At 57.1% G+C, this 22,694-nt stretch overlaps 1 protein-coding gene across 8 annotated transcripts in view; it reads left to right on the top strand.

Annotated features, from left to right (window-relative positions):
- KATNIP (katanin interacting protein) overlaps positions 1–17,893 on the top strand; it is a 193,286-nt gene extending 175,393 nt beyond the window's left edge. For 5 of the 8 annotated variants that reach the window (XM_026011061.2, XM_026011060.2, XM_072753614.1 and 2 more), the window contains 10 exons: positions 935–1,112; positions 5,512–5,677; positions 8,592–8,749; positions 10,228–10,292; positions 11,505–11,615; positions 13,282–13,421; positions 15,147–15,248; positions 15,721–15,881; positions 15,971–16,059; positions 16,545–17,893. In XM_026011061.2, coding sequence (XP_025866846.2) covers positions 935–1,112; positions 5,512–5,677; positions 8,592–8,749; positions 10,228–10,292; positions 11,505–11,615; positions 13,282–13,421; positions 15,147–15,248; positions 15,721–15,881; positions 15,971–16,059; positions 16,545–16,603 — 1,229 coding nt within the window. In that variant the 3' untranslated portion in view covers positions 16,604–17,893. Of the gene's footprint in view, positions 1–934; positions 1,113–5,511; positions 5,678–8,591; positions 8,750–10,227; positions 10,293–11,504; positions 11,640–13,281; positions 13,422–15,146; positions 15,249–15,359; positions 15,563–15,720; positions 15,882–15,970; positions 16,060–16,544 lie in introns of those variants that run through there. The other 3 variants (XM_072753610.1, XR_012000598.1, XM_072753612.1) reach the window with 3 other exon arrangements.
- Positions 17,894–22,694: the final 4,801 nt, after the last annotated feature.

The raw sequence follows: 22,694 nt of genomic DNA, 5'->3' as shown, positions 1-22,694 counted from the left end.
CCTACTATGTGTCAGGCACTGTGCCAGACTTTGAGGACACAAAGATCTAGCAGATCAGATGGGGTTTCAGCTCTCAGGGAGTTCGCCATCTGGCAGGGCAAACGGATATTTACCAGATGGTCACAAGATCACAGTGGTGACCAGAGCATGGAAGTGGAAGTTCACTTGTGACATGGCAGGCTGTGGATGGAGGTTTGATGTGGTCAAAGAAGTCAGAAGGGCTTCCCTAAGGAAGTGAGTCGGGATCTGAAGGGTAAGCACACTAGGTCATGTGAGTTCTAGCAAGAACAGCATGTGCAAAGGCCCTGTGATGGGAGAGAGGAATGGAAATATGAACGATTAAAAGATTGTCTGGGTAGAGCCTTGCTCCCTAGTATGAAATGAGGTTAGACTATTAGGTAGAAGCCAGATAGACAAGGTCTGTTAGCCAAGCATCACAGGAAGCATGAAGAGTAGAGCAACATGATGGATGCATGAGAAAGGATCCAGGGCCATGTGCAGGTTTATTGTTTTTTGTTTTTTGTTTTTTTTAAGATTTTATTTCTCAGAGAATGAGTGGGGGGCAGAGGGAGAGGGAGAAGCAGACTCCCTGCTTACCAGGGAGCCCTGACGTGGGGCTCCATCCCAGGACCCTGAGATCATGACCTGAGCTGAAGGCAGACGCTTAGCCAACCAAGACACCCAGGCGGCCCCCATGTGCAGATTTAAACACTGGTCCATTCATCCTGCAGACATTTCCAGAACATCAGCAGTGTCCCAGGCCCTAGGGTCACTAGGAGAAAAGGTAGAGAGCCCACCCTGAAGGCACTTTCATTCCAGTCTGGGTTCTCACATGGGTAGAACACAGAGGCTGAGGTTATACCTTTCTAGATCTCTGTCTTGAGCCTCCTCTGGAACCTCCAGTGTTCATGGGCCCCTTCTCCTCCCATTACAGGCCTCCAGCTGAATTTCACTGCCTCCTGGGGGGACCCGCATTACCTGGGGCTCACAGGCCTGGAAGTGGTGGGCAAGGACGGCCAGGCACTGCCCATCAGCCTGCACCAGATCACTGCCTCCCCCAGAGACCTAAATGACCTCCCCGAGTACACCGATGACTCCCGGACCCTGGACAAGTAAGTGTCTGTAGGCAGCCTCCCGCAGGGACTCCCAGGGCCATCTCCTCCAACCATGAGCAACAGAACGCTTCCGGCCCCCAAGAGGCGGGGTGGCTCAGGCTCTGATGCAGAGCCAGGGCTCGGGGACCTGCTCTACATCTTTGACTCCAGATTCCAACATCACATGGTGTTCCCTATTCCACCTTCCCCAGCCACCCCTGGGCATCTGCGGTCTTCTCATTTTATTTATGTATTTATTTAAGTAGGCTCCACCCCCAGTGTGGAGCCCAACACAGGGCTTAGACTCCTGACCCCAAGATTGACACCTGAGCTGAGATCAAGAGTCAGACCTTTAACTGACTGTACTACCCTGGTGGTCTTCCCATTTTAGAATCAAGGGAAACCAAGGCTTGGGAAAAGGAGATGACCCTCCCAGGGCCATGCAGGTGGAAGTGGTGGGCGGGGCTCCTCTGCTCCCAGATGCAGTTGTGCTTTGTTCTCACCACGCTTAGTGAAGGGCCAGGAACGCAGGTGAGACCTTGGCCAGCCTTTGCTGAGCCAGCTCTGCATCTGAGCATGAGTGACCCCACCTCTCAGGCTGAAAGATCTCCGTTGCTCCAGGTTGCGGGGTGGGGGTTGGCTCTGGAAGTCTCCACAGGCAGCTGTGGGTGCTTTCCTTTGCTTTTGTCTGATTTCATAAGCCCAGATTGGGGCCAGTCAATAATAGAGCAAGCCTGGCATAATAGTATCAGTCCATGCGCCCGTCACTGCAGACTGGCGCTGGGCCCCCTGCTCAGGACAGCTGCAGGGCCTGGGCTCTGCTTGGAGGTATAAAAGGGGGGAGCCTACAGGGGTCAGAGGGATGAGAGTTCCAATCCTGGCTCTGCCCCTTTGCCAGCTCATAAGTTTCTTAACCTCTCTAGTTGTAATAGTAATAATAACAAAATTGTAGTGACTCTTCTTGGAGCCCACTGAGTTCCACTGTCTTCCCCTGCCTCGCTTGCCTTATCAGAGGCGTAGGGCAGAAAGAGGATGATAAGTCCCCTGGCTGGAGGGCGGGGAGGAGGTCACTAAACTGCACCTGCGCCCCCTGCCTGGCCCAGAGCACCTGCAGTTAGTGGTAGACTCCTCCCTGCTCTCCCATAAGGGGCTCCTCACCCGTGGCCCTCATGCCTGCAGTCAGTGTCTGCTCAAGAACTACTCGGCACTCCGCATATTGGCGGACCACACTCCCGCATACTCAGGCTTGGAGCCCGTGGACCCAGCTCCTGCTGCAAAAGTGATCACAAGGCGGGCCCCACTTGTTCATCCACACCCACCCACTTACCGCCCCCTCCACCCAGATTATGTGATCATAGCAAATCCCAAGCCTGATAGCACTTCTGCTAAATATTTCAGTATGTAGCTCTAAACAATGATTTTATTTTTTTTTAAGATTTTATTTATTTATTCATGAGAGACACAGAGAGAGAGAGAGGCAGAGACACAGGCAGAGGGAGAAGCAGGCTCCATGCAGGGAGCCCCACGTGGGACTCGATCCCGGGTCTCCAGGATCAGGCCCTGGGCTGGAGGCAGCAGCAAACTGCTGAGCCACCCAGGCTGCCCTAAACAATGATTTTAAAAGGAACATAAATCCTTTTATGGAATCACCTAAAATTACTGGTGATTCCCTAAATTAGTAGACATCCGGCATGTTCCTATTTCCCTGAATGTCTCCTCATCTTCCTTTTTTGTTTCTTGAATTAAGGTCCAGATAAGGTCCAAACCTTGTGATTGGCTGGTTTGAGATCCAGTTAGGACCCTTATGTTATGACTCTCTGATATGTCTCTTAACTTATAATCTTTAGGCTCCCTTCCTTTTTTCATTTTTTCTTACAAATTATCTTTTGAAAAAAGGGGAGGGTTTACCCTGTAGGGTCTGGATTTTACTGGTTGCATCTCTGTGGTACTGTTTAACCTGTTCCTCAAGCTCCTGTATTTCTTGTAAATTATTCATTAGATCTAGACACCTCATCTGGTTGAGGTTTGACCATTGGGGCAAGATATGACCGTGGGGGTGTGGATGTCACTGTGAATTCCCTTCAGGACATATAGAGTGTCTGGTGTTAAGGCTTTTTGTGACATTGACAGTCAGTGTTCAGTGGCTAGATCCACTTGATTGCAAGGTGATGGTGCACTAGTGGGTCCTATCATTCTTTTTTTTTATCAATAAAGAGAAATTTTTCTTCAATGATTTGGTTACTCTGAGGTGCAATGCAAATTGGAAAGGCAGTCTAAGTGCTTGGGTTCTTTCCTTTATTTTTCAGTTTGCAAAATAAAAAATTGTTTTTCTGACATACTTTAAAAGTTTGTGTTTGACCATCATAAATCATGGATTTAAACACTACGTTTGAAGGATTTCAATTTATTGTAGTTTTTATCTTATTGATGTTATTAGATACTGGGAGCTCCTGGATCCTTTTTTAAAATAGTAGTGTGTGACAGCTTTCCTGCCTTCTGATGTGACAAGATATTCTAGGCTCCCCTTGTATATTTCCTATCCCAGATGTGGAATCAGCCATTTTTTCCCAAGAAGCCCTGGTTCCTTCTACTGGGAAATGGTATTTAGAGACCATAATCTAGCCACTAGAGATGCTCATTGCAACTGGGCTGGTCACGATTTCTGTGGACAAAGCTGGGAAGTGTCATGTGGATATTCTTTTTTTTTTTTCTTTACAAATTTATTTTTTATTGGTGTTCAGTTTGCCAACATATAGAATAACACCCAGTGCTCATCCCATCAAGTTCATGTGGATATTCTTGATGGTGTCTATAGGGACCTTCCTTCACCGTCAACTATAAATGCTTCAACAACTCTCTCTACTTTCAGAATCGGGTAACAGCTTTGGTATGGAGGCAGCCCCATCTCTAGGACACAGAAGTAATTGCTTTTAGAAAGAAATGGAAGGTTCTCCAGTCAGCCTAATTCCACAAACACCTCTGTTTTAAATTGCTGAATTTCCTCAGTTTTAAGATGCCAGCAATTGTAAGACACACCATCCATCAATTTAATAACAGACTTTTAGAGGAAAAAAAAAAAGAAACATTACTTCCTTGGATGAACACTTAGATTGTAAGATTTATTCCAAATCCAGAACTTTAAAATGTAAAAGAAAAAAAAAGAGTTTATCTTAAAATCTAGGAATTTCTCCCAGTGCAGCAGCCTCAAAGTCACCAGGAAATTAGGAAGAAGAGGGGGGAGGGTTGCCCAAGAAGCTGAGAGTTGGGCCCCTGTTCCTGGGGCCAGGCCGTTCAATGGCAATGCTGGACACAGGCCAGAGCCATAAGGATAACAGCCTGGGGCCCAGGCTGAGGCGTGCTGGGCAGTTTAGGGCAGTCAGCGGCATGGTGGTCTTTGGGACAAACACAGGCCAGGTTGAGGGGGATGAGGCAGGATGTGCAGAGCAGGAGATCTGGAAACTGGCCAGGATAGGAGTACAATGTGGGCAAGGTGATGAGTTCATTTAGAACAGCAGCTGAGAAGAACACAAGGAGCTAGGGGCTCCCTCCTAAGGCCGAGGGTCTTCCCTGAGCTGCCCAGGCCGCATGGATACTGGCCAGGCCAGCCCCCCACAGACACACATGCCCCTTCTGGTGCTTTTCTCACACCAAGAGCCAGCCAACTCACCCCAGTACCTTAGCATCTCTCTCACCTGACACCAGAAAGAAGGAATCAAATTCTTTCAGAATGTTCTGTAGAGCCAATACAGCATTTTATAGAAAGTTTGGAAAATAGAGAAAAGCATCTGTCTGCCATCCCCTCTGACACAAATGTGTTTTTCATCCTTGCGTGGTCTCTCCTGGCTCCTGTTCTCAGCTTCCAGCATTAAGATCATTTTCCACATCATTGCATCATCCTCACAATTATCATATTAACTGGACAGATTTACTTAATTAACCCTTTGTATTCTGAGACCTCTTGGGTTTTTTTTGTTTTGTTTTGTTTTGTTTTTCTTTTTCTGCTGACATAAATAAATAACACTATAATGAATATTTTTGTGCAGATAGCCTTTCCTGCAGGCTGAACGAATTTTCCTTAGAGGAAAACAATGTCAGAGATGGGATCCCCAGGTTAAAGGGTCCTGAAAGATGACACATTTCCCTCTTTATTTTAAACCTTGATGATCATTTCACTGCACCTTTAATAGCATAGGCTGTTATTTCTTCCAGTTTCCTTATTTTGTCTGATTTTACGGATGAGCTGTGGCCTCTCACAGTGGCTGTAATGAGTCCTGCCTCCACTTAACAAGCCCAGTGCAGCCAGGCTCACACCAGGCAGTGTGCAGGGGGCCATAAAGGGGCATAGACCCCCTGCTCTGATTTCTCCCATAGGTCATGGCCAAGCCCTACCTCACTGCTCCCTCCCCACTGTTTGCAGGTTAATCGATGGAGCCAACATCACAATGGAGGATGAGCATATGTGGCTGATCCCCTTCTCGCCTGGCCTGGACCACATGGTCACGATCCGCTTCGACAGAGCTGAAAGCATCGCAGGCCTGCGCTTCTGGAACTACAATAAATCTCCCGAGGACACCTATCGCGGGGTAAGCTGGGGAATAGCAGCCGCGCTCAGTCCACTGTCAGGGAAACGGTGCCTTGATGAATAGCTGGCATGGCTGCCAGAGAGGAGCATAAATCTTCCAGAATTTTCCAAATGGAGCTGGGGGGCTACAGCCAGGGAGAGAGCGCACTGCTATTTGCTTCTTCTGCAAACAGCAAATATGGGCTAAAGTTCCCAGGCTAGACTTGGGACACAGAAGCACTTTGCTTCTCTTGGGGGCCGGGGGTCCTCAGCGGTCCAGCCCGGAACCTTAGTGGTGAATTTGGGGCCCTGTTGTTCATTGAGCTCTTTGAGGGCCAAGTCCTGAGCTGAGGGCTCTGTACTCATTCATTTCATGGGACCCTCACTCCAGCCTCTGGGAAGTTAATACACCATCTTTCAGGGTATTAAAAACTGAGGTTCAGAATATACACTCACTCATCCCAGGGACACACCGTGAGAGCCCCAGGGCACACCCGCTGGGCTTGGAGCACACACTATGTTCTTTTTCCTCAGGATGTGACAAAGCAGGGGTCTCGGCTGTACTTCGACAAAAGGCACCAAAATGGGTTTTTCTGTCCTCATATGACTGTGGGCTTGATAGGTGTGTCCCCTCCCCCTAGAACACACAAGTGATGGTGATAATGTCCCCTAAGATACAGCAGTGCCATTGGGGCCCTGAAGGCACAAGGCCCTGGTCCGAATCCCTGCTCTGACCCTAACCAGCCATGTGACCTTTGGCAAGTGGCCTACTTTCCCTGGGCCTCAGTCTCCTCATCTGTAAAATGGGGAGGAAGAGGATGCTACCTGCCTTGGGAAGGTGGCCATCATCCTCTGCCATGCAGAAATTGACAAAGCCAGGCCTTGCATCCTGAATTTCTTCCATGGGCCCCGTGGGGCCTGCAGCACTGTGGGAGCTGGCCACCATGGAGTCCGTGGCCCCCAGGCGCTTGCCCTCTGGAGCAACAGCCCGTCTGATTGTAGGGTCTACAGATCCTCCCAGGCCATGCTGGTGTCTCCCCAAGTACACTCTAAGGTTCAGCACATTTAAAAAGTAAGATACACTGGCGTTGAGAAAGCTTTCTTCTGGCTCAACTCATGCCCCAGGCCTTTGCATTCCCTTGAGCAAATCAGCTGAGGCCCTCTGGCCTGGATTCGCTACCTGGAAATGTTGGACCTAGGGCCCCTGCCTCCCAGGCCTGGCCACCATCAGCTTTGGTGCCGGTGACCGGTGGCCACCATGGGATGGAGGGGGGTGGAGAGATGGACACAATCTGAGAGGGGGATCCCAGAGGGCAGGTGATGGAAACTCTGCCCCTCCCCAGGAAAATGCTTTGGGTGCCTGTGTGCCCCAAGGCCCTCTGGGCACCCTGCTTATGAGCGCCTGGCGTGTGGTTAGAGCCGGGCCTTGCGTGCTGGAGATGGGGCCTCAGATCCCTGCAGTGAGTCCTTAAGCAAATTGCTTAGCCTTTCTGAAGTAGTTTCCTTGGCTGTAAGATGGAGGTGATAGTAGAAGCTCTATCTGAGGGAAGAAACAGAGGCCTGGGGAAGTCAGGAGCACTTCCTAGAGGAGGCAGTCTCTGTGGAGGAAGGCCTTCCTGGACCTCTGCTCTCTGTTGCCAGTTTCTGGCTAGCCGAAAAGGGACCTCTTCATTCAAGGCGAGCCAGCAAAACCCCAGGAGTCACGCTGATTGTTCTGGTCCAGTTCCGTGTCCCTGGTCCAACTGCATGGCCAGCGGGTGACAGTTCTATTTGTGTGTGTCCACCCTTGGGCCAGGGTCTGAATCAGCCTTAAGCAAAGCCGAGTGGGGAGATGTAGAGACAGCTTTTGGGTCCCCATATCCAACCACACTTGAAGCCATGTACCGTACACTTTTCAGGCTTACGTGCCCTGTGACTGGCTGCCATGAGGGGGCTCCCAAAATGCCGAAGGAATGAAGGGCCTCGGGTGCACATTAGTTATCAGTGAGACCCAGGGCAGGGCTCCTTTCTGCATGGAAAAGCCCTTCTGCGTTCCCCAGAGGTGAAAATCTACCAGTTTGGTCAGCGCTTGGGTCATGTTGCTCACCATGAAGATGCTGGAAGTCCTGATCCCAAAATGTGAGCCGGAGAGAGAGTACTCACCCACCGCCCCCCTGCCCAAAGGAAGCAGAGCTGAGCCACCCCAGACCCTGCCCGTTAAGGCTTTGAGATTTGCTGGTGGATCCCAGCCTCTGGCTGGTGAAATCTGCCCTAGGCCGAGGGAGCATGTTGGCCCCAATCTAACCCATTCGGCGGGCTCTTGGTAAGCGCCCACTCTGCACCAGGCCTGAGGCAGATATAGATGGCCTGGCCCCCGGGGTAGGTGAGCTGTGAGCCGGGGTATGAAGAAGGATCCGTGTCAGCCAGCATTTACTGAGTGCCAGCGCCTGCTGAGCACACACCTCGTGCCAGGCACTGTGTTACATAAGTTAGCTCATTAGTGAGCCCATTTAACGGAGGAGGGGATTGACGCATAGGGAGGTGAGGTAAGAACTTGCAGAGCTGCTAATGATGAGTATCAGGGCACCCGAACCCCCTGCCCTGGACCGCCACGTTGTACCACCTCCAGCCACTGCAGCTGGTCAGCTACGGGGTGGTGGGCGAGGGGGGGGCGCAAGTCAGGTGCCACCCCTGAAACTTGGGGTCCCCCATGGCAGGGGCCTCACCTGCCTGGTCCCCTGCCATCCACCCAGTGCGCAACACAGCGCCTGGCATGGGGTGCAGATGGCACCAGACAGCGTGGACCTGGCCAGTGGTCCTGGTCGGAGAAAAAAGCCAGGCTGAGCGACTTCTCGGGCCCGGGGGCTGCGGGCAGGCCTCCGTCATGCATGGCAGCTGCCGGCCCGCACTCTGGCTGGCCTCCTTTCTTCAGGCGTGTTTTTCCTTTTGTTTGCTAGGCCAAAATCGTGCACATCTCCCTGGATGGCCTGTGTGTCTCCCCTCCAGAGGGCTTCCTCATCCGGAAGGGCCCGGGCAACTGCCACTTTGATTATGCTCAAGAAATTCTCTTTGTGGACTACCTCCAGGCTCGCCAGCTGCCCCAGCCAGCCCGGAGGTGAGGGCGAGCAGCCCCGGGAACGTCCTGTCGTCCCCTCCCCGTCCTCGGGCTGCTGGCTTCACGCATCGCTCTGAAGCCTCTACCTAAAGGTTTTGAAATGATGATCAAACACATCGCTTTTCAACTTGGCGGTTTTCTAAAGCTCTGCCAAGCCTCCCTGGAAGCCCGGGGGATGTGCCCACCTTGTCTGGGGATGTTTGGGTTCCACAGTCTGGAGTGCCTGAGCTTTTTAAATGCCTCGTTGCACTTCCTGCTGGGAAGAGAGGCTGCAGCCTGCCTCCGTTCCAGAAATGCCCGCCGGCCAATTCGGGGAAGGGCCTTCTCTCTCTTGTTTCCTGGTTTAAAAAGATTCAGAGAGGAAATGAGAACCTAACATTTCATGGGTGCGCTGGTATTTCTTGGCCGCAGTCTCAGCCGCATTAAGTTCATGGCAATTTGTAAATGCCACGTTGCGTTTACTCATTTAAACCCCCCCAGTGTCCCAACGCCAGAGGCCAAGCTCACAACACAAAATGAGTTTCTCTCCACTGTGGCTGGGATCACTTCCTGGGCCGGTCATTGGGAACAGCCACTTAATTATAACATCGGCCTTGAAATGGAAGAAAACCAGCGAGGCCTGGAGGGTACTGGCCCCGGACCAGGGAGGGAGGCCCCAAGGGGAGGAGCGTGCAGGGGGAGAGAACCCTCTCTCCCAGGTGCCCAATCTGATTGTATGCATCCTTCAGGGACTCCTTCCACCCACCCTTTGAAGGAGGGGTTATTCCACCCATTTTACAGATGTGGGCATTGAGGCCACTTGCTCAGGATCACAAAGCCGAAGCCTTCAGGGTATGCCCCACCTTCCAGCCTCCTTTCCCTGCCCACTTCCCATCCCACCCAACATTCTAGCCCGTCTGGTGCTTTTCCACCTCCCACCACAGGGCCTTTGCTCTCGCTGCTCTTCTACTTGGAAGGTTCAGCTCCGATCTTTCTGTGGCTGTCCCCTCCTTAGCTCAGGCACTGCTCCCTGACCTCCCCGTAGGGTAGCCTGCCCCAGCCCAGCACTCTCTCCAGGCCATCAATGCACTGGGAGTCTCATCCAGCTGTCAGCACAGCGTGGTCTTGCCTTGTTCAGGAAGGGGCAGGAGGGCTGGGTGGTTAAGAGCGGACTCTAGACCCAGACGACCTCAGGTCACATCCCAGTTGTGCCACCTAACCAGCTGTGTGTCCCTCGGCCAGTGACTTCAATTCTCTGTGCTCACTTCCGCACCCACAAGCCAGAGCTATAAAAGGACCCACCTCCCAGGGTTGTTCTGAGGCAAGAAGAATCCATATGGACAAGCCCGAGGGCCCTGAGTCTCCCGCAGCGGGACAGGACACACGTCAGTGGTTGCTCTCACTGTCAGGGAACCCCACCCTGCCACCTGCGGAGTCACTGACCTGCTGCCAGGTCACTGCAATCCTCTGCTTCCCGGTGCTGTCTTGTGTCTTTTTAGGCTCGACCTGCAAAGCCTGGAGCGTGCGACCATGGACTATGAGGCGCCCCTGATGCCCTGCGGCTGTATCCTCCTCCTGCCCGTCTGCACATCCCGGGCCCTTGGGGGCCGCACCCAGAACCCGAGGAGAGGCAGTGTCGGGGTTCCAGGCAGGCCACAGCTGGGGAGCTGGGGCGCCATGTGAGGAAGCCCAAGGGAGGATGGGAGGCTTCCCAGGGCCCCCAAGCTCACTGGGTGCTGCAAGGGCAGGGATGGTGACAGGGTTCCAGACCCCACGCCCTGGCCGGCTGAGGTTTTGGGAGGCGGGAGGGGCCTCCCCCAGCTGGGAGGGGCCAGAGGAGCCCGAACTCTCCCCAGGGACTGAACTAGGGCCATCCTTGAGACCAGGCAGGGAGGAGGTGAACAGAGAAGTGATGATAGCCCAAATTTGCTGGATCCTTCCTGGGCCTGGCGCCGTTACAGTGGGTTGCCTCTGTTAACTCAGTCCTCACCACAGCCTGGCGTGGCGATGCTGCGAGCATCCCCATTTCACAGCTGAGCAAACTGAGGCCCAGAGAGGCTAAGCAACTCGCCCAAGGCCACAGAGCTGGGATGGGGCAGGGCAGGTTAGGTTCATGAACATGAGCAGCCTGGCTCTCTCAGTACCTGTTCTCCTAGACGGACTGCCTGTGGCTATGATACTGCCTGAAGCCACCTTTCCTGCCCTGCCCACTCTTGGAGGGCTGGGAGCTGGTGGGGGACAGGGCTGAGGACTGCGGGACTCAGCATTGGCGGGTCACCCGGCCACAGCCCATCCCTCCTGATGCTACAGAGCTCACATATTCCCCGCACCTTAACCTCCCTGCACGCTTGACATGGGTGGGGGAGGGAACGGGTACTTCGTTCTTGTCGTTTTACAACCAGGGAAACTGAGGCATGAGACGGTGTGAGCCCTGGTCGCTTTGTTGAGCGCCAGCACACAGTGAGTTTGTGACACACATGGTTCTCGTCCTGCCAGCTCCCTGGAAAGCAGCAGCCTCCCCACCTCCCGTCTTGTCCTCCTGTCTCCTAGGACTCAGAGAAGGGTTTTTAATTCTTAAAACATACACATATGCAGTTTAAATTAAAGAAAATTTAATGCCACATATATTTGGATGGGCTTCAGTCTCAGTAAGAGAAAAAAAAATGACTTTTTTCTTTCATTCATCTGTAGAGGCCCCCAAAGTATATTATCTTTGTCACTGTTTTGCTTTGTTCTCAGAAAATTAAGCCTGTTTTTCCTTAATAACGTGTCCCAGTCATCTTCCAATTGCAGCTCCTGACCAGCTGGGGTGACCCCTATTATATCGGTCTCACAGGCCTGGAGCTGTATGATGAGCGAGGAGAAAAAATCCCTCTGTCGGAAAACAGTATCCTTTTGAGGCAGAAGGGGACTCCTCCCTGACCGAGGGGAGCACAGGAGGGTCCCAGGAAGGAGAGGACATGTCCATGTGGGAGCCTGACCCCGGGACGAGAAATGCCAGTGGGCTCTTTCCAGGGTCAGATGCTGACCCTTGGGGGGCCGCCCGGGGCCCAGGCATTTGGGAGGGGGTACCAGTCGCACCCACTCCTGGAGAACCACAGGTGCTTTGGAGTTCCAAAGGCTCTGACAAGGCCTGCAGGGCGCAGCCTGTGGCACTGTATTCAACCCAGTGTTGTCCTGAATTTATTGACCATGGACCCCTTTGTTGGTGGAACACCCCCACCAGAATATGCAAACCGCTGGACTGCTGAGTTTTTAAATATTTCAGATTAGTCGCTAATAGTTTTTTAAAATTGGGGGGTTTCACATGAAAACTTCAGTCTTCAGCTCCTCTTGAGAAATTAGCAAGACATGCCAGTGGAGGCTGGACCTGAGCGTCCACTGCCCTTTATCCCAAGCGTGTCCTTGCTGTTTTCTACCCCAAAACAAATTGCTAATATTTACTGAGGGCTTGCTCTGGGAGGCCTTGTCCCCCAGAACCTCATTTGCCCTCACAACCATCTTGTGAATTGAATGCTGTTATCCCCGTTTGACACATGAGGAATTGAGACAGAGAGGTTAAGTAACTTGCCCAAGGTCACACAGCATGTGAGTATGGAGCTGGGCACCTGCTGTAGAGACCATGCCCTGCCCTCTGAGCTGTGTGTGTGGGGGGGAGGGGTGTCTCTCTCTTTGACGTCACCTGCCCGACCCCTCCAGGTGCTTGCCTGTGATCCCCCACCCACCCCAGGGTCCTGCCAGAGCAGGTCCAGCCCCAAAGCCTGCCTTATACCTATTTGGGGTCCCTGGGTTCCAGTGGGACCCTGTCCTGCCTTCCTTCCCCTGGTGACACCCTCCTCCTCGCCTGGGATAAATGATTCCTGGTGGGTTTGACTGTTACTAGTGATTCCTTGGAGGTAGAAGGCTCGGTTGATTTGACCGAGCCTGCTCACAGCCAGTGTCCTCTGAGATCCCCACAGCGATTCTGGGATGGGAGGCTTTTATGCCCATCTTCCAGAGGAGGGAACAGGCCCCGAGATGTGACTCGCCCGAGACCTCCCAGGTCAGAAGGCAGAGCCAGAGCTGGAACTGGTTCGTCCGACCCGCCGTGATGCCAGCACTCGAGTGGCTGTAGCCGGGCCAGGCTCCCCCAGTGCTTCCCGTGGCGTCGCAGGGCGGTCCCTGCATGCCAAGGCCACATCCAGCTGTCCCCCAGCAAACCTTCACAGGGTGCCCTCCCCTCCCCAGAGTGCCAGCCACAAATTCTGTGTCTGCCTCCCACAGTCCCGTGAGACCACGCTCTGTCCAGCCGTCTGTCCGCACGGCCGCCTCCCTCATCCTTGAAGCCCACCCACACCCACACCCACACCCCCGTCGGCCTCCGTGCTCATTTTCCCCACAATGTCTCGTTTGGCTGTCACTTGTCAGGCTGCCCCAAGCAGCAGAGGGCCGTTCTGCTGCCAGCCCTGGTGTCCCCCAAACCACACCATCAGCATGACGAGGCTGGTGGCCGCAGAGTGGCCCACAGCGCCCAGCACACTGCTTTGGGTTATGGCAGCTTAGAGACTCCCCAGATATCGCCGCCTTCCCCGACAGCGTGAACTCGCTGGAGGGCGTGTGCGGGGACGTCCGGACCCCCGATAAGCTCATCGACCAAGTGAATGACACCAGTGACGGCAGACACATGTGGCTGGCTCCCATCCTGCCGGGCCTGGTGGGTTCCCGGAGGCTCCCCGCCCCGGGGCGGGAGGAGGGGGCAGGGAGGGGGGGCTTTGGGTCCTCGGTCGCGGCGACTCGTCTTTCTTCCAGGCCAAGTTCATCTCCAACAAATCAAAATGGCCATGGGCTGTCAGGAAGGCACAGGTCTTCGCTGACACATCTGACGGGCACTCTTCGGGCCGGCAGTTCTTTCTCTTTGCGCTTGGGGTGGTTACCGCGAGGGGTCACGGGAGAGAGGAGGGCTCTGGGGCTGCCCTGCGGCAGGCGTCCATCGGTCCCTGTGGGCAGTGCTGTCCCCTGGCCACGTCCCTTGTGTCTGCTCCTCCTTGAGGCCACGGGGCACTGGACCCCAGCCCTGCCCCCTCTCTGGCCCCAAATCCGCGGGTCAGCTCTTACAGTTTCGCAGATCTCAGCCCCTCCTGCTGGTTCCGCTTGTCACTTGGGGACCTGGGGCTGGGCCTTCGAGCCCCCCCTCCCCCAGGCCTGGCTGATGTTGGGGGAGAGAGACAGGAGACAGGCCGGGTGGGGACAAGTGGGTCCAGCCCCGCGCCAGCCAGATGCCTGGTGGAGAAGTGCAGCAGGCCCTAGCGCGTGCGTGTGACCCCTGAAGGGTCCCCTTCCCCTCCCTGTGACTGAGCAGGAGGACGAGGAGGTGTATTTTCCTCTCAAAACACAGAACGGGGGCAGCACCAGCAGCTCCGTGTGGGAGGTTCTCCACAGTGTCCCCCGCCCTCCCCAAACCCTGAGCAGAGGCTGGGCCCACCCCTGCCAAGGAGAACCCCGGGGGTCTCTGGGCCTGAGACCGGCCCCACCCCCCCACCCACTTCTGGTGTGAGGCAGTGTGTCCAGCTGTCACAATCCCTGCTGGACTCAAACATTTGTATCTGCTTGAGCCCCATGGGCAGCTGGGTTTGAGGACCTCTTACTATTTCCACGGCACAGTCAGAAGGCCGACCCTCCCCCGGCAGTCCCCCCACCCCTGCAACGCCCGACACCCTCCGAGGCCTCCTGCGACCTGGGGCCTGGGGCCAAGCTGAGCCAGCAGCCTGCGGCTGGCACTGGATGCTCATTGCTGTATTCTCTCTCACAGGGGGTTCCCTAATACAGGAGAGTCTCTGTGGGGACCGTGGGAGGGTGGCGGGGGGTGGGGGAGGCCGCCAGGTCTGACCTTCCTAGATGGTCCTGCCACTCATCTGGACAGCCCCCTCCCCCCACCCCCACGGGCTGGAAATTACCCGGCACTGCCTTCGGGGCCTATCTGCTGTGCTTCTCATTTATGACTGGAGAAAGGACAGATCGGGGTCAAGGCGGTGCAGACCGCCCGGGGACAGTGCTCCTTGACTCTGCACCCGCGGCCTGCCCCTTTGGCCCGGGGAGCCCCACGCTGGGTGTCAGCCCGACCTGGGGGAGACAGAAGGGCCCACCCAGTTCTCTGCGGGTATTTAAATGAGGGCCACGCCAGGCCCAAGAAAACAGGCCCTCCGGGAGCCAGGCGGCGAGCGGTTTGTTGCAAACGCAGCCACACGTGACCAGACTCAAGATGGGCTTCCAGGAGACGGGAGGCGGCGGGAACCCCAGCGCCGCAGCCCCCGGCAGGCAGCCGGGCGCCGCCTCGAGCACCCACCGGGCCAGCCCCTCCCTGCCCGCGCCCGGCACCCCCCGCCCCACCCAGCGCCTGTTCCCAAACATGCCTGTTTTAATGAGTTCTTGTCTCTGACAGGTGAACCGAGTTTATGTGATTTTCGATCTGCCCACCACCGTGTCAATGATCAAACTGTGGAATTACGCAAAAACGCCCCATCGAGGGGTGAAAGAGTTTGGCGTGAGTACTTATCAGCTGGGTTTTTCGAGATAATTATGCTCGTTGGTAATTAGGCTGCCGGCAATTATCATTTGTCGCAGTTTGATTTACTTCTCTCTGTTGCCACCTTAGACACAAATGCCTGGTTCTCAGAGGCAGGGAAATTCGCCATCCCATCGTGAATTCAAAACCTACTCCGAGTGATTTGAATCATCACCCTGAAAACCAGAAAGTGGCTTTTCTTTTGCAATCATATTGGTCTAGGGAACCTGTCACTCGGGGAGGTGACCCTGGGGCAGGGCAAGCGGGGCCCTGGGAGGCCAATCGCAGGTACTTTCCCCGGTCGTGAGGGCCTGAAATCCCAACGCTGGCCAGGCTAGCCCACGACGCTCTCAGCAGTAACATGCTTTGCCCAGGGCCTTGGGGCAAAGGGGACCACAGGGGACCCTGGGCTGGCCCCACTGGGTGCAGCCCCTCCTCTGTGTCTGTCCAGCTCCTGGTGGATGACTTGCTTGTGTACAACGGAATCCTGGCCATGGTGGGCCACCTGGTGGGGGGCATCCTGCCCACATGTGAGCCCACGGTGCCCTACCACACCATCCTCTTCACCGAGGACACGGACATCTGCCGCCAGGAGCGACACACGGCCATCAGGTGCGCCCACGCCCAGCCCTCGGCCTCCCCGGCTGGCCCTAAGAAGGAGATGGCCTGGGCCGAACCCTCTGTCTCCTCCCTCCCCCCAGCAATCAGGTGGAGGATCAGGACGTCCAGATGATGAATGAAAACCAAATCATCACCAACTCGAAAAGGAAGCAGGGTGCAGTTGACCCAGGTGGGTTGGGATGCTCTGCGCAGAGGCCGCCCTCGGGACTCGAGGCTGCGCGGACCAGCAGCTGGCAGCGTCCCACAGCCTCTCGCCCCTGCCTGCCCCTCGCACCCCTCTTCTCTCCCCACGAGGCTTCCGGGGCCGAGGAGGGGCTGTGGGGTCAGAACCCCCGGAGTAGCGAGGCCTGCTTCCCGCGGGCACCTGTAGCTAGGCGGCCTGGCTTCCTGGGAGCAGGCCTTTGCGGTGCAGGCGTGCCCTCCGGACTCTGTGGGAAGCCAGGGGAGGGTGCCCGGCGTGAGGGCGTCCCAGAGGAGGTGGTGCTTGAGCTGCTGCCTGAGACATTCAGGGAGTTGGCCGGGCAGAGGCCTGGGGGCCGGCCTGGGGGGGGCCTGCTCGGAGGCTGCGGAGACTGCGGCGGCGGCCGGGCGTGGGGCCGCCTTCGAGGACCGAGGTTGGGTGACGCCCTCCCCTCTGCATCCTCCCTTTGACAGCCTTACGCCCCAAAACGTGCATAAGCGAGAAGGAGACAGTACGACGATGGCGGTGCTGACCCCGAGGAGGGAGAGCCAGCGTCCGCCCTGCCCTCAGCCTGGAGCAGCCTGGGCTCCAAGGGCTGGAAGAGGGGAGCCAGAGGGCACCCGTGTGGCATGGCCTTCCTCTGCAGCAGCCCGGCCCGGCCCCGCCCCCCCGCTGGGCCGCCTCGGGTGGGTGCGGTGGCCCGGGAGGCCTCCCCTCCCGCGCAGAGCCTGGGTGCCCGGCCCCGTCGGCCTCAGACCCCACTGGAGGGGGCGCCCGGGGGTGCGGGGAGGCTGCAGCGGAGGTGCCAACAGCTCCCCTCCCCCCCACCCCTGCCTCAAGGGCGGGCTGCTGCAGCCGGCTGGGGGTGGGGGGTCATTCATTCCCTGCCCCCCCAATGTCTAGCCCGGACTGCTCCACCCCCTTGGCTCATCCCAGGCGAGGCCGGACCCCTCGGGGAGGTGTGTCTCACACAGGAAAGGAAGGGAGCGGGGCCCACCGGCCAGGTCTGGAGGCGGGGCCCCTCCTGGGTCAGAGCTCGGGCCCCTCCTGGTCCCTCCTCCCCGCCCGCCCCCCTTCCAGCAGCTTCCCCTCGAGTTGGAAATGTGCCTTGCACCCCCAGCTGAGTGAAGCTCCGAACGTATCTATTTCCATCGATGTAACAAGCTCGGATCAGGGACCTAATTGGTTTCCCAGCGGTGGGTAATTTCTCGTTGCAAATATTAATCCGCTGTTTCCCTGGCGCGCAGCCCGGCCTGCAGCCCTGTGCCCCGAGTACGTTCCTATGCAACCGCGCGCCCGAGCCGGCAAATACTTTATGGGCTTTGCAGCTTCGTCGGAGCAGCTATGCAAATGCGCTTTTCATTTGGAGCGTGGGGCCGATGGGGAGATAAGGAATTGTTTCTCCCGGAGAAGATCCATCATTCCTGTAGCTTCCAGGGCCGGGGCTTCTGTGCGCGCCTCCCAGATGTGCGGAGCGTCTGCGAGGAGGCCGCTGGGCCCCGGGGGGGGGGGGGGGCTGCGGCTGCCCCCCCAGCCCCCCAGCCCCCCCCCCCCGGGGCGAGGAGCCAGCTCCTAGGGGCCAAACCAGAGCCTCTCTCCCGGCCGGCCTCTCTCCCGGCCGCCCAGCTCGGCAGAGACCGAGCCCAGGCACAGGTCTGACCCCGGGGAGCTGGCCCCGAGGCCACGCACAACCTCCGCGGCTGTTTATCATAATTGTATGCGCCGGGCAGTTTAGGAGGGGGAGAAGAGCGGTGCAGGCGTTAACTGTAAAATAAATTTCTATTTTTTTTCTCGTAAAATCAATAAAAGATGTTATTAAGAACGCGGTCTGACGTGCAGGATTTGGGGTCAGGCTGAGGGAGCCCAGGCTGCTTCCAAGAACAGACTCAGGTGGCTGGGGCAGGTGCCCTCTCTGACCTTCCCACACCACCTGCAGTTGGGGGCGTGAGCGGGAGCGAAGCCCGTACCTACGCAGGGGTGAGTTTGTGCGTGGCTCTGCCTCATGGAATCCCCATCACGGCCCTAGCCGGTAGCACTATCATGCTCCTCCTCCTGCAGGTGAGACAATGGAGGCACAGACAGGTGGAGGGACTTGGCCAAGACACACAGCAGTGGAAGCCATTAGTGCACAAAGCCCAGGGTAACCCCAGGAGAGCCGAGGTGGGGTGAAGTCCTGGGCCTCTGGTCCTGGGGTTTCCCTGAGGCCCATGTGCACCCTAGAAGCCAAGGCCCCAGATGCTGGATTTCTGGGCGGTCTCGGGTTTCCCACTCCCCAACTTCCTTCAGAGCTGAAGCGTTGGCGTCTGGATAAATCAGCCCTTGAGTGGGAAAGGGCTCACTTGGCGGGGCGTGGTTCTGGGCTACATCTCCGGTGCTACACAAGAGGGCCCCTGAGAAACCCCACCCCCCTCCACTGTGCCAGGCGCAAGGTGGAGTCGTCTGGCCTGGCCCCGGCTTCCCTCTGAGATCCTGCCCATCTCAGGTGGCCTCCCCACCTCCCTCCGTGGTTGCACGTCTGGGCCAGCCCCGGGAACCCTGGAGGGGCAGGCAAGGCCATTCAGTGTTCTGTGAGGTGGGAGGCTGGGCCGGGGGCACCACAGTGTTCTGTGGGGTGGGCTCCTGGGCTAGTGATCTGCCTCACATCAGCCAGCCAGAGTCCCAGCCTGATGTCAGGGAGCAGAGCCCACCCAGGAGGACCTGGTCAACAGGGCAGTGTACATGCCTTCTCTGGGACAGAGATCCTAGACCTCCAAGGATTTTAAGAGAAGCCAGAAAAAAAGAGAGAGAGAGAGAAGCCAGACATCAGACATCCAGGTGTTCTAATTTTTTTTTAAGATTTTATTTATTATTCAAGAGACACAAGCAGAGGGAGAAGCAGGCTCCCTGCGGGGAGCCTGATGTGGGACTCGATCCCAGGACCCCGGGATCATGAGCTGAGCCACCCAGGTGCCCTGTGTTCTATTTTTAATGTGAAATCTCACTTATAAGTGTTGGCTCAGCTTAACCAAAGCAAACACCAAGTGAGCCACACCAGTTACCAGTCCTGCATAGCACCTCTGCCACCCTGAGTCCCACGGCGTCTCCGCATGAACCCCAGTGTCCCCTCCCTTCCCAGTCCCCATTGAAGACTGCAATCCTCAGCCTGTGGCCCCCCGAAGGCCCCAGAGCATGTCCCTCCCTGGGAAGTCAGAGGAGGGAGGGGATCATTCCTGGACCCTGAGACCTCCTTGGGGTCAGCTCGGTGACCTGTGCACGCTGGGGGTGGCAGTCCCCACACTCAGCCCTGGTGGAAGAACGGAAGCCTTGCCCTGGGCGTTCTGCCTCCCACCCCCGTGTCTCAGGCCCTGCCTGCATCCCTCGCCACAGCCCTGCAGGCCTCAGAAGTGACAGTGCCGTGGGGCCCTGGCCTGGCCATCAGGCCCCAGCGGCCTGTGCATCCAGAGGGCTCACCGGGGGGTGGTGAGACTCAAGCCTCTGGTGTCCAGTCGGCGACAGGCCTGGGGCAAGATAGGGAGGCAGATGGGGCCTCCATCTGATGGGTCTGTGTCCCCGAGTCCTGCGGGCTGTCTGCCTGGCCCTCTATGACATGTGGGGCGTTCATGACCCGCTTCCAGGTGCCCAGCCCCCGCCGGACAGGCCTTTGGCAGCCGCGTTCTGCGAGAGTAGCCAAAAGATACTAAGGCCGGCACGTACGAAGGCCTCACCCCCAGCAGGACGCGCTAGGTTCCATCCCTGAAGGGATACATGACACTGAGATGTCACACTGTGGGTGCCCTATCCCCAGATGGTTGTTGTGGGGACCCATGACCAGGGGCCAGGGGTCAAGTCCAGGCGAGGGATTTCACCTGCCACCCCTGCCCCAAGCCTGGTCTCACTCTGTGTCCTTACCTGGACGGTAGGGTGCCAGGAGCACCTGCTTCGGGGAGCTGCTCGGGCGTCCTTTCAGCACCTCCCGGGAGGGAAGACATACCCGCCACATCCCACGACACCCCTCCCTTGCGAGTGGTGCACACTGAGGCTCTCCTTGGGGCTGAGCTGGGACTCCAAGGCCCTCCAGCCCCGGACCTGGGCTCCTTGCCAGGGCAAGCGGGCACCGCCTCCCACCTGCCACTCCTGACCTTCCGGACGCCCACACTCACCCTGGACGTTCCTGGGGGGATTGGGAAGGTCCAAGGATGGAGGGGGTGCTTGGTGCAGGGGCTCGCCACTCGCCAGCCTGGCCTCAGGCAGTGGAACTCCTCTCTGCTCCCCTGGAGTCCCAGATCCCCCCCACCCCCACCCCTGCGGGCTGTGCTGTGCTGTGGACAGGGCAGGGGTCCCACACCGGGATTTCCTGTCTGTCCGAGCAGTAAATCCGCGCACGGAGCAGATTGGTTTTTCCTCTTGACTGATGGTCCCTGGCTGGGCTGAATTTGTTCCTCAGTCCCGGGGTTGGGGGGCGGCTGCCCACCAGTGCGGTGGTGCGATTCACCCACTGCCCACGGCCCTGGACTGAGGGCTGAGCGGCGCTAATCTCCAGCCCCCACGCCGTGTGCCCCGGGCTGCACCTCCTGTGGTCTGGGGTCAGGAGCTTTGCTAACTCAGCCGCTTAGACGCCACTTTTCCGGATTCCCGCCATGGCCCCAAGGGGCCCCCGGTGTCCCGTGGGCACAGCATCGAAGCCCAGAAGGAGCCTAGAGAGAAGCCAGCCCAGCTGAACCCGGACGTCCCTCATGCCCTCACCGGTCCCCAAGCCCCACTGGGGCGACTTCTCTCATCCTGGTGCCCCTGCAGCTTAAGCCCCACCATCTCTCACCAGGACCTGTGCAGTCCTGTCTCTGGTCACCCTGCCTCTGCCTCACACCCCATCTCCCAGGCCTCTCCCCACACAACCAGGAGGAACTTGCCCAAATGCAGAGCTGACCGTGGCCTCCTCTAAAAACCCTCCCGCCAATGGCTCCCTGTGAGTGACCTTTCAGGTGACGGCCACACTCCTGGCCATAACCCACAGGCCTCACCAGCTCTGACCCCTGAAGACCAACTGCTCAGTAGCAGACTCCACGCCCTCCCCTGGAGCTCCCAGCACTGTGTCCTGTCAGAGAGCCACACACAACAGTCCTTTCGACCCCAGGGCCTTTGCACTTGCTGTGGCTGCTACTCATCCTCCCTTGCTGCTTCCTTCAATCCCTGTAGCATGGCCCTTACTGAGAGGCCTGCCCTCACCGTTTCAGAATAAATCAGGCCTTCCCTTGGTTCACTTGCACAGCACATCTCACACTTGGAAGTGATATTTTTGTTGTTCGAATGATTTGAGTAGTCTCTGTCTCCTCACTGGAAGACAAACTCCATGAGGGTGAAGATCATGTCCTTCTGACTCACCGTGGCCATGAGTGCAGGTCCCTGGTGGTCTCGGGATTTGAACTAACTCCACGGCCTCTGACGCCTCACTTCCTCCCCAGGGGATGAGCCCCGCCCCCGCCCCCCCCCCCCCGCCCGACTCGGGGTGACAAGTCAGGCCTGGCTGCGGCGAACGGATACCCATGAATCAAGCTGACATTTCCATTACCTGAGGGGGACAGGCGTGTGGCTGGGAGAGGTTGGTGTTGGTGAGGGGGGCGGCGATGACTGCTCATCACAGCCCCCAGCCAGAGAGGGAGGTCAGCCCTGAGACCTCCTGAGGCCTGGGTCTGCCCGTTAGCCCTCAGCTGGGCCCCCAAACCCCCTGCAGCCAGGGAGGGGGCACGTGAGCAAACAAGAGGGCAGAGCCGCACTACGGGGCCTCAAGCGTGTGCGTGCACGGGGACGAGCTCCAGCTCCCTGGGGTCGGTGTGTGCACAGAAGCACAGGGAGCGTGGATATAGGGACGCTGGGTGCGGGCGTCCAGGGCAGACCTCTCCACACACAGCCAGGCCCTCCATCCGGGTGGACGTCCCCCTCCCAGGAACTCTCAGGAGGGACCCACCGGGACCACCCTCGGCCTACCTGGCGTGCTCCCTCTTACCTAAGGGCAGCCTTGTTGCTGCTGGCCCCGTGAGAGGCCCAGCTCGCCCTCTGCCCAGCAGGCCCGGAGGGGCGGGAGGACTGAGCAGGGGCGGCCCCAGGCGCCTCCTGGCCCGTGACGGGGTAAGAAAGGCCTGTGCTCGAGCCGTCCGCGTACCATGATCACATACCGCTTGCATGATTATTTATTGAATATTTTTCAAGCCAGCTCTTTGTCTTTTTACTTAAATGCCTATTTTGGTTTCATCCTAAGCGATAGCGTCTGTGAAATCATGACACGAATGTGCCTGTTATACATTTGTTTTTCCTAATACACATTTACATAAACACAACTATTAAAATAGATTAAAATTTTTGCCCACGTGTCAATTAAAATCATCTCCTAGACTTCGGTGGTCCAGCTGCCAACGACAGGAGGACCCCGGCGGAGGATAAAGAGCCCCAAGATGCCTGGTGCCCTGGGAGCCCAGCCCCACCCTGTCCTCAGTGCTCTCTTCCCAGCCAGAGGCCAAAGCCCAAACTCCCTGTCCTGACGCTCCAGATCTTAGGCGGTGGACCCTAATCCCCTCCCAGACCCGTCTCCCGCCCCACACAGTAGGTGCACAATGTTTACCGACTGGATGGAAAATGGATTAATGAATTAC

This window comes from Vulpes vulpes, chromosome 3 (genome assembly GCF_048418805.1).
Source record: "Vulpes vulpes isolate BD-2025 chromosome 3, VulVul3, whole genome shotgun sequence".
Lineage (NCBI taxonomy): Eukaryota > Metazoa > Chordata > Mammalia > Carnivora > Canidae > Vulpes > Vulpes vulpes.
The sequence above is the reverse complement of the archived record's forward strand: the minus strand, read 5'-3'. Positions and strand labels throughout refer to the sequence as shown.